The following is an 11183-nucleotide window of genomic DNA, read 5'->3' on the forward strand; positions in this document are numbered from 1 at the left end:
GCAAATATACATAGGTTTTGGTCTGACATATTTTACAGCGCTTGCAAATATTTTTCTGCGTGTGTTTGTTGTTGTGCCGTTGTAAATCTGCAATTCTTGCACCGTGCACCGGGTCTTGCAAGAGCAAGAGAATACCCCTACTGTTTGAACTGGAAAATAATCTTAAAAATACCAAAGAGAATTGTCTTGGCCGGACAGAATCACCTATGCAATGATTAAAAATGCACGACTGGTACTAAAAAGTCGTTTAATTAATTTAAATAATTTAATTGTCAAAACTGGTGTGTTTCCCCACTCTTCGAAAAAATTAAATATCATTTGTATTCAAAAAAATATGAATAAGAAAGATGACTACAAAAATTACCGTCTCGCTTTTATCATGTTTAAGCAAACTGTTGGAAAAAATAATATCAAAACGAATACAATTTCTTTTATTTTGAAACAATCTGATAAGTAGAAAACAAACTGCTTTTAAACCTAGGTCAGGCACGGTAGAGGCAAAAATCTACCTAGACCACTTTCTAGCTAGTTTCACGGCTTGTTATAAGTGTTGATTTTACAAAAATCTACAACTGTACAAAAGTTTTTTTATCAAATGGAACATTTATGGTCAACGTAAACGGAGTACCACAGGGTCCTCCCCTTTCGATGACATTATTTCTAATTGCATTTGAAAAAATAAATGCTTTAATAAAAAAAGTTAATAACATATCCCACTACTTATATGCAGACGACCTCTATTTTATTTCGAAGATTAATGATGTAAACACTTTCATTAATGATTTGGAAAAGTTGTCTACTTTATTTACAAATTGGTCATTAATATCGGTTGCATCTGTTAATTTTGAAAAGTGTAAGCACCTACATATGTGCAAGAAGCGGAACTGCAATCTTCCAGATCCATTCAAAATCACTTAAATGAAAGTGTGCTCTACTTCAAAATTCTAGGAATAACCTTCGATCAAAAACTCACTTGGAAATACTAAATTGAAGACCTAAATCTACTCAAAATCATATGCAGCATGAAAAGTGGTGCACATATTAAATATTATGAAAGCCTTGAAATTGGAAAAATCTACTATGGCCTTATTATACTCGTATATGGCAAAACGTTCAAACGCTGTCTGCAGAAAATCAAAAAAATATTACCACATGGCAGCGCGCATAATTAGTCTCGCGTTTCGAAAAACTCCAATTGCAAACATACTCTATGAACTGAAACTCCCTACTATTGAAGATTGCAGTTTTAAATTAACTCGCCTCGCAAACTTCATTAAAAAACAACTTGTCTCAAATTATGAAAACAAAATTAATGCTCACTATAAAACTATGCATCAGTTATCTCAACAGCATGACAGCAAATCGAATTTTAAAACAAAACACCAGCAACTTGTATTGATGAGACTTAAAGTCGGCCATACAAAACTAACGCACGGATATACTTTCAAAAGAATCACCACCACTTTGCATAAACTGTAATGAAACCCTGACCATGCAACACCTAATAAACTGCCACAACGACACATCGCAAAATGTTTATTTGCATACTGCTATAGCAACACTGGACTACGAAAATATAAGCAAACATCTACGTCCTATACTATTAAAATTAATTTAAAGTTGAAATGTTCATATAAGTAAATTAATATGTATCTATACAAAATGGGACGAAGGCCTAAGCAGCCAGTTCTTTTTTTTCTAGTATGTCTGTAAATTTATTTACAGGTCATATTGAAATAAATAAATAAATAAATATTTTGTCTTTTTTTGTTTTTTTCCTTCGTCATCATGTTTATATGTATTTAGGTAATTTCACTGCTTCACTGCACTAGCATTTGCACTTGTGCACTTATTCAATTTTGTTTGTCACCAATTTCTGATTCTTTTTTATATTATTTTAAAAATATTTTAATATTTTTTTTGTTTAAGATTTTGCTAATTTTTTCACAATAGGGCCATTCAAGGATGGCTCAAAGGACCATGTTTCTTCTGCTGCCCAAATTTGCAAACAAAAGAATTAACCACTTTAACAATTATTTAATGAAAAATGCACACGGGCTAAAGTTTACAATCATTTAATAAAATTGAATGTGTTCACAATCATTTAATGTAATTAAATTCTTATAAAAAATTATAAATTATATGTGGACGATGAATGTATGTAGGTGTACGGATCGGGGTGGATATAAGTTGCATCCCGGACGGCAGAGTTAACGAAGGAGGTATTTACGTGGCGCCGCGTAGGATCGAACGTATAAAGCGAATGCGTGTGACGAATTGAATGGTTGATGTGCGGCTTGTGTAGATCGAATTGTGTCCGCTTTCCCTTTTGCCCATCCTTTTTGTTGATTGGGTCGATTGATGTAGAAGTGTGGTGAGTTGTGTTGAGTGGTAATGTATTAGTATGGTGTCATCAGATGGTGAATTGAGCTGTGCTTGATTATTGTGCGCCAGTTTTCCCGGGTAGAGTGGGGGCAGGCTGAACTCATTTAAACAACAGCTTTATATCTTAATTTAGTGCTTAGTTATGGCACTTTATATATTTCCGGTTAATGGTAATTTCCTGACATGGCAGTGTTCTGATTACGTCCATCTACCAACTCTAATTTTTTTTGTACTAAGGAACCCCTATACCAAGTTTCATCAAGGTTTTTTATTCAAGTTATAGCTTGCACAGGCAGATGGGAGGACAAACTGTCCACCGGATCAACTTTTCTCGTCATCCTGATCATTTATATATACATAACCCTATATCGATCTCGATTAGTTTTAGGTGATACGTACAACAGTTAGTTGAACAAAACTATAATACTCTGTAGCAACTGGTTGCAAGAGTATAAAAATGAACAAAGGACGTCTTCATACCTTTTGGGTAAAGAAAAATATAAGTTTGAGACTACAGTTGCGAAGTTTCGCAAATTAAATGAATATAGTAGTATATTAGAAAGCGATGATATACCACCAGCAGGGTAGAGGTTTCTCACAGATTAGTCTATAGTGTAACAGATAGTAGTGATAGGGAAAATGACTGATTTTTGTTTAAAGATGACGAGGTTGACGAGAGTACAGAGACAAAGAACAAAGGCGTTAGTGAAATTTGATAGGAATTAAAAACATGGGATTTAAAAAATAAGACACCACAAAATAGTTTAACGGAACTTTTGCAAACTTTATGTCCAATTTTAGATGTTCACAGGACTTATGAGCTTTCCACAACATCCCACATCACATCACGTCACCTCAGAACAAATAACAGTTAACAACACACACACGCATCATACACAGCACCTAACCTTGCCAGCCAAAAGTTGTGAAAAACTAGTGAAACACTAGGTTTTAGGGTTTTGAAACCCTCAAAAAAAGTGGTGAGCCCGCCATAAGCGCTGTGTAGATTCCAACCACTTTTCTGCTCACACGTACGTATAGTTGTGATTATACATCTCTGTTGCGCTCATTTAGGAGTGTCATATAAAAAAGTATATCTGAACTGTTCTAATATCCCCAAACGACAGCTAATGTAGGGTTGCATTTTCTGTTTCCTTACTTAACATATTTTTAGAATTCTAAACAAACATTTTAAATTTAAATTTTTTTATTTTTCTTCATTAATATACAATATATACAGAATTAATTTTAATTGTATTATTAATAATAATTATTATTAACAAAATTATATTTTTTCCTAAATATTTAATATATGTATGAAATAAATAATAATTAAATAAAATTCGTAATATCCAAAAGAAAAAGTAATCTTTAATATAACAAGTATTTGATCCTCCCAAAGTTTCATACGTAGTGAGGCATGGCGGAGTATCAATCATGGTGTGGGAATTCTTTTCATGGGGTGGTGTAGGTCCGCTCCATATGATTGATGAAATTTGAAATAAGGAGAAATACGTCGACATCGAAAAAAATGTCATTCTGCCATGGACTAAGGGGGAATTTGCTTGTTATTTGGCAATTCCAACAAAATAACAATCCAAATGAATGAATGTGAATATTTTGGAGTGGCCTGAAGAGAACACATCTCTGTTGATGTCAAATAAGCTGTAGGTACCAAAAATATCACAAATATGGATGTCCTTTTTGATGAAGTTAGGACGGCATAGCAAGCAACACTAGAGGTGTGCTGTCAGAGTCTTATAAAGTTAATTCGCAGTGGATGTGAAGCAGCATTAAAGTAAAAGGGTTAAGCAACAAAATGCTAACTGAAAGTAATCAATATTTTTTAACAACAGTATTTTTTGCTGACAAAAAATTTTCGTTCTTAGTTGTCGCACTCAAATCGTTGATTCCATACATTTTTGTTAAAATCTTAAAAAAACGGATTTTTAATTAAAATTTTTACTATAAGAGCTTAAGTTTAATGTAAGTTGAGTGAAAAAACGGTCGCTAAGATCGATAATTACAATGACTTAAGCAGTAAAATACAAAAATAGTAATGAAAATTAACAATTAAGTTCAGCATGACAAGATTGCATGAATTTCTTTTAAGAATTAATTAAATAAAAATGAGATAAAACGAAAAAATATGATTTGTTATGTTTATTAGCCATTAATTTGTAATATAAGATGAAAAATTGTGGAAATCATTTTTTATAATTTTCTGTTGGACTCTAACTACGAATAACTTTGAATGAGTTGACTCAGCCAAAAAATGTTCCAGACCTTTTTTGTAGATCGGTAAATTTCCTATAAGAATAAGTGTTGATTCTCGCTTACCAATTATTTGTTTGTGTACATTAAAAATCCAAAAAAAAAAACAAAATTTCCTGTGTTGTTTAAATTGGAAATCGAAAATATTGATGGGGCACCTCTTAATATTAATATTAAGAGCTCAGGTCTTACCAGAACTTGTTTTTTGTCATGTCGGATGAGATTTTCATGGTAACTAAGAAAAAAAACTAAATAAAAACTATTTTAGGCCCATCTTAATGTATATCGATATGTATTAGTACCCCATAATCAAAAATAATATAATTTCTAATTAAGGGCCAAATCATCTTCCCATAGAAATGGCCCACACGCCCTGAAACGAAATGGGATCTTCCTCATTTCATTCCATCCGTGAACCAGAAGGTTTGATATCTTTTTCGCTTCTTACCGTGAATCAGGAGGTTCAATCGTTATACCCGAGTCTATCGTGTCGCCAACAAGGAGTCGTAGTCCGTCCGTCCTATATGTATGTATATTGACTCACAAGAAATAAAATATTTTTTTAAAGAATAATACGTTCTATCACATCCAAATTGGTTTCAAACAATAAAATTTTAATAATTATGTATTAGTACATGGAAAAATAAATTTGTATAACGTTTAACGAATCTCCTATGTTTGCGCTCTCACATTCGATTTATACTTTCCGCACGTAAGTGTACAAGTGCCTCAATTGTACATTAGGTCATATAGTATGTTTTTCTAACTCGCTTGATTCTCAGTATGCCCTGGAATGTAAGTGATTTTATTATGATCTAGCCAGATTTTAAAAGAGTTTAGTGTTAGGTTTTTTGTTTGAGATGCACGAGCTCGCGCATTTGTAAATGGTGTAAAGGCACACGCCCGGAAAAATAAATGTCTTCAGGAAGGGATTTATAGGGAAAGGAGAGAGTGTTTCTATAAAACTGTAGGAGAACTTAGGACCGATAGTTCATTTAATAATAGATTAGATATAAGCCATAACATAGACGAATTTAAGCAGGGGGGAATTTTTTTAAGAATCAGTTGACATGGTTTTCTAATTTCCGTTAGAACCCATGCATTTAGTTGATTTAGGGGTTACTGAAAACTACATCAGTGGTTTGTTAAGAGAGGGAACGTAACAAAAATAAATGAGAAAATATTATATGTTAAGAACTACGTTCCATCTGAATTTTCCGGACGAAATAAGCAACTGGAAGTCCACAGAATACCGTCAATTTTTATTATATTCGGGATTAGGGAGAATTTTAATAATAATAATAATAAAAAAAGAAAAGGTAGTTTTTTAAGCAGTAAAACAGGCTCTTTAATAATTGTAAACCAGCAAAGTCAATCAGACAGTGTAGTGTTAACAAATGTTGGTGATGTTTTTAGAGAGCCTTTAGTGTCCTCACCTGGTTTAGGAGGTCTAGTAGGTCAAATTATAGACAAAATCATTTAAATTATAAAAAGGAAGATCTAGAATTTATGTATTTACCTATTCAACCAACAGCAGTAATGGAAATACAGATAATATGATAGTGCTGTAACAAATTTTGGATACCCTTGGTAGGGATATTACGACTTTCTGCTGTGGAAAGTACTCCTGCTGAGAAGATCTGTGTTGAAAATTTTTTTTTGTTTTTAATTTGAGGTACCCGAGCATGCTGTAGTGCAAGCGAAGTGGTGAGTGAGGACCAAGTACGTTTACAAGGGATGCTCCCCATGTCGTCAAAGGAATCATTGAAGAAAGTGGAGGAGCACTTTACAGACAAGGCTCACGCGGACGCTATGGTTAGTTTGTTCTCTCTTTGCATATGTATGGCATATATGTATGTACATATATTAATAATTAAACCTTTAGAGACGGCAAATCTTTCACATGAAATCAACTAGGGGTACCATTCATTCATGTACCATTCGACACACTTATAACTTTGTATATATTATATATAAATTTCATGTAAATAATATTTGAATTCCACTTGATTAGTATTCAAAACATAATAATATTTCATCTCTTTATAATTTTGTATTTATTTGTTTCAAACATTTTTATTGCATATAAATAAAACATAATTTTGCACGTTTAAAGTCTACTAAAAAATATATTTTAAATATCGTTTAAATAAATTATGTTATTTTCAAAACAATATTTGTAGTTAATGTGCGAATAAGAGCTATTTATTAAATATTTCATATGTTTAATAATATGTATAATATAATTTCACAAATATTTATGTAGATATGCTATATACGCATATATATAACATACTATCATAATATCCTAAAAAACTTAATAGTGGTATTCATTTAACGTCGCAATTATATAAAAATAGTAAATTTGCAATATGGCAACACAAGTTAAATGAGAGCTCTTTGGCAACTGCGGCAATATTACTTTAAGTCTGTCATTTTTTCATTTGTAGGTAATAAAAAAGCTAAAATGCCGAGACAGTAAAATGATTTAATGATTATTGAATTCTTTTGTGAGGACAATGGTATGTATTTAAATTAAATTGGTTTTATTTTAAATGACTACATTTTTTGTTTTGCAGAAGAGAGGAAAAGTAAAGAAGATGAAACAATGGAGGACCTAATGCATGTGTTGGCTTTAGGCGAAGAATGCAGATACAGAGTACAATTTATTCAAAATAGTATACCGAAATCCAGGATATTTTTAAATGAAATCTTATGGGAACTTGATGAAAACCGATTCAAGAAGATCACACGTTTGGATCTAATAAAGGGAGACAAACTTTTTAACAAAATTCGGTCGGGCAAACAATTTCCAATTAAAACGCAACTGGCAATTGTGTTGTATCGCTTAGGTTCTAGCGGTGAAGGAGCTATGTACTCTTTCGAAGATTGCAGGTTTATTTGGAATCAGTGATGGTGGTATCATTCAGGTCAGAATTCGTCAGTTTTCCTCATAATACAGCGAATTGTCAATTGAAGCACATAAATTTCTTGGAGAAGGTGAATGGATTGCAGGTGACAGTGCATATAAATTATCGAGTACTGTTATAACGCCATTTAGAGAAAATTCTAGAAATTTAACACTAAGCCAAAGGAATTTTTTTAACAAAACATTCAGTCGATATAGAATTCGAATTGAACATTGTTTTGGACTGCTGAAGGAAAGATTTGGTAGTTTAAAAGGCTTAAGGCTCCAAATAAAAAATGAAAATGGTATGAGAAAAGTTAACAAATGGATTCTCTGTTGTGCATTGTTACACAACTTTATACTCCAACAAGACAATTATTTCCATTACCACCTGAGGAATCGGAGCACAGTATTTACGAGTCGTTATGGGAACCAAATGCTCGTACCAATGAAGGGGAGATAAGGCGACAATTGTTTAATCAATAAAAATTCATTGTCTTTACATAAACAAGTAACATAAATTATTTGACTAGAAATAACTTAATACGGATAAAGTAAAACAAAGCAAGGTGAACCATATTCACTAAGTCACTACAAGTAAAACAAACCAACAAATGTATTAAGAAGAAAAAGTCAAAATGGAAAAAATCTTATTCTGGAATACAGATGATTACATTTTGGCAACTTATGAGCTATTTAAACTTTTCAATCGTTCGTGTTCCAATTTGACTTTTTCCATTTCTACTTCCATTTCTTTCTGTAACCGTAATTTCTGCAATTGAAAATTGTTTTCCTCTCTCTCTTTTTCAAATTCTAATTTTTTCGTTTCTAGTTCCAACTTCTTATTTTGGATTTCGAAAAGTAATGAAAATGTATTTGAACTGCTATGAGATCTTTTCGTATTTCTTCTTAGTGTAGAAGTGTTTACAAAATTAGCGGACGGACTGTCTACTTCATCTGCAGACAGATACATAATAATGGACGGACTGGGTAACGGACTCGAAAAACTTGTGTCGGGGTCTATCTCTGGGGTAATATATTCTATATATGTATCGTTCAACGCTGACACCAACTTTGTTGATTGATAAATCGTTGGTGGCTGAACACTTATACGACGTCCAAATCTCACGTGAAGGCCTTCATAAAAAGGAAATATTATTTTTATGTATTCTTCCACACTATGAGGATCACCATTTTCAAGTAAGCCTGCACCAGTCTGGCCTTTCCACCTGAGCGCAGATAAAAAAGTTGTTTTCAAATGCCTCATTTTAGTCCTCATTATGTCCCATTTAATAATCATTAAATTTGGAGCTTTTTCACCAATTTTGTTGTAAAACCTTTGGGCTATTGGTTTCTAAAAGCAGATAAATAAAGCAATATAATTATATCGATATTACCTCAAAATGGTCCGGATTCTCTTTTATTGCGTCCACTCTATTTAACAAAAGGTCTATCGTTTGGCTTTCAGACCAACGAAATGTGCCTTTTAGCCTTAATCTTTCTTTCTATTAAATAATCAATTGAATATTAACAATATAAGCCCATAATTTATTGTTACAAATTTACTTACCGCTTCCATTTCTTTTAAAACACCAAATAGACGCTTCCAGCTGATTGCGAATTGCGCAAAATGCTATGGTTGCCACTGAAAACGGTCTCGCATATTTGCAAGATTGTCGTAAAATAAAATGCATGTAAAAATTTGCGATGTTGCCATACGTTTACGACGTTAAATGAGTACCACTAATATATTACAATAATATTTTAATTTAATTTTCAAACGCATCTACATATTAGCAATTACATAATTACATATGTACATATGTAAGTAAAATTCAAATGCAAAACATGATATTATCGTTTATCAGTAATATAATGTGGGCGCACTGCTCTATATGTTCATACATAAAAGCATATGTGCGCATGACATTCCCACACAAATAATGAATACGTAAGCGTACATACATATATACATATCTGCGTACACATGTAAATATGTCGCCCACAAAAACAAAAAATATTCTTCTACAAAAGCAGCAGCGTCACAAGTCAATATGGCAGCCAAATAGTCGATGCCCAAATTTGTAGAAAAACACACAACAACAATACTTTCATTCATGAACGCAAGCGCACTTTCAACAGGCAAACTTGATTCATTCATAAAAACAAACAGCATTACATCTCTCCGAGCATGTCTTTGCCTATGTACAAGCATCTTTTCGCGACGATGGCAAAAGCTAAAATTCATAAATTGAACAATTTCTGATGTTTCTTCACAGAAAGAAAAGAGAAAAGTGGCAACATAGCTGTTGTCGATTTATAATATTTGCCAATTCTAAAATATTTTTCCGTGCTCACAAAAATCTGCGTCGATATGTATGCACGCTCATACATCTTCATACATATTTATACAATTTGTAATTTTTGCGGACGACATATCTACATGTGAACGCATATAAGTATGTATATATGTTTTGTATGCATTATTTGTGTGGGAATGTCATACGCACTTATTTACATGTGTACGCATGTAAGTATGTATGATGCCTTTTCAAACGATTGTTGTTTTTGTAAAGCATTGTTTGTAGTTTTTGGGTTTTTTTTTTTTTTCGAAGGGGGAATCTTTCATAGATACTGATACTTAGTGGTATACAGCATGCACGATTCGTACTGCTCGTTAAAGGTGCACCTCATTCGGGACCACGCCTAATAGGTACTCCGAGAGTATGTAGGTACTCTCGGAAACATCCGTGTCCTGTCAGAAACTGCGTCATGTAAAAGTCTGTCTCGCCATGGTTTATGGCTTGTGCTGGAACGTTTTGTCTCCACATGCCCATATTGCTACCTTTTTTATGGAATCTGAGATCCACTTGCAGTCGTTTTGTTTTTGTATTGTTCACAAATTATTGCTACGTCAAAACTATATGCATAAGCCGTTTGCGTTAGTAGCTCCTGAGCCGCCTCGCAGTGGTTCAGGTTTATTTTCAGGATCTTCACCTTACGTTTTTACTGCACCCTGCTATGTAAATGGGACATTTTCGGCTTCCTATTTGGTGTTCGGAGTTCGCTTTTCCACTCTTTTTGCACGCAATGCAAAGGGGTTTATTAGTACAGGATTTCGCAAAGTGACCCTCTTCTCCGCACGTAATACAGCACTTGCTCCTGTCTTCCAAGTTGCTGCACGCTTTCGCCACATGTCCATATTCGAGACACCTAAAGCACATCTTCAGTTGAGCTTTCTCCCTTATCCTGCAGATTGTCCAGCCGATCTTAATCTTCTGGGCCTGTAGCAAATATTTTGCTTCTTGTGCAGGAAGACTGGCGTGCTCCTCCTTGGCACTTGCGTGAAGCTTCGCGGTTGAGCTAAGTAGCTCCCGCATGGGGTTGTTGATGGATCGATGTGGTGGGCGCATCATATCAACTAGCTGCTGTATCATTTCTCCTAGCTCCGTCATTGGGTCTTGCTTGCCTAGTCTTCCCATTAATGTCGGCGTATTTTCCTGCAACGCCGGGGGTGAAGATTTGGCTCGCGCAGGTCTATCCAGCAATAGCACATTTACAGGTGATCTGGCCAATCGCGAAACCTTCTTAAAGGGATCCATCTCTGGGTACTCCA

At 33.7% G+C, this 11183-nt stretch overlaps 2 protein-coding genes across 2 annotated transcripts; one reads left to right on the forward strand and one right to left on the reverse strand.

Annotated features, from left to right (window-relative positions):
• Window positions 1–7085: 7085 nt before the first annotated feature.
• LOC120781747 lies at window positions 7086–7984 on the forward strand. Its single transcript, XM_040113979.1, has 2 exons — window positions 7086–7181; window positions 7239–7984. Exons 1-2 carry the CDS (start codon window positions 7151–7153, stop codon window positions 7571–7573), a joined length of 366 nt encoding a protein of 121 aa, XP_039969913.1. The 5' UTR covers window positions 7086–7150; the 3' UTR covers window positions 7574–7984.
• A 406-nt stretch (window positions 7985–8390) lies between these two features.
• LOC120781554 lies at window positions 8391–9146 on the reverse strand (the record flags this gene model as incomplete). Its single annotated transcript, XM_040113786.1, has 4 exons — window positions 9138–9146; window positions 8965–9072; window positions 8629–8921; window positions 8391–8472 (listed from the first exon to the last, which is right to left on the reverse strand). Coding segments are annotated over exons 1-4 (492 nt in total), but the record flags the coding sequence as incomplete, so codon positions are not given.
• Window positions 9147–11183: the final 2037 nt, after the last annotated feature.

This window comes from Bactrocera tryoni, unplaced genomic scaffold (genome assembly GCF_016617805.1).
Source record: "Bactrocera tryoni isolate S06 unplaced genomic scaffold, CSIRO_BtryS06_freeze2 scaffold_7, whole genome shotgun sequence".
Taxonomy (NCBI): domain Eukaryota; kingdom Metazoa; phylum Arthropoda; class Insecta; order Diptera; family Tephritidae; genus Bactrocera; species Bactrocera tryoni.

Bases quoted from the DNA above. Each gene is read 5' to 3' on its own strand.
- LOC120781747 (XM_040113979.1), top strand. From the start codon at position 7,151: ATGATTATTGAATTCTTTTGTGAGGACAATG. The intron at 7,182-7,238 runs GTATGTATTTAA...TTTGTTTTGCAG, and splicing joins ATTCTTTTGTGAGGACAATG to AAGAGAGGAAAAGTAAAGAA.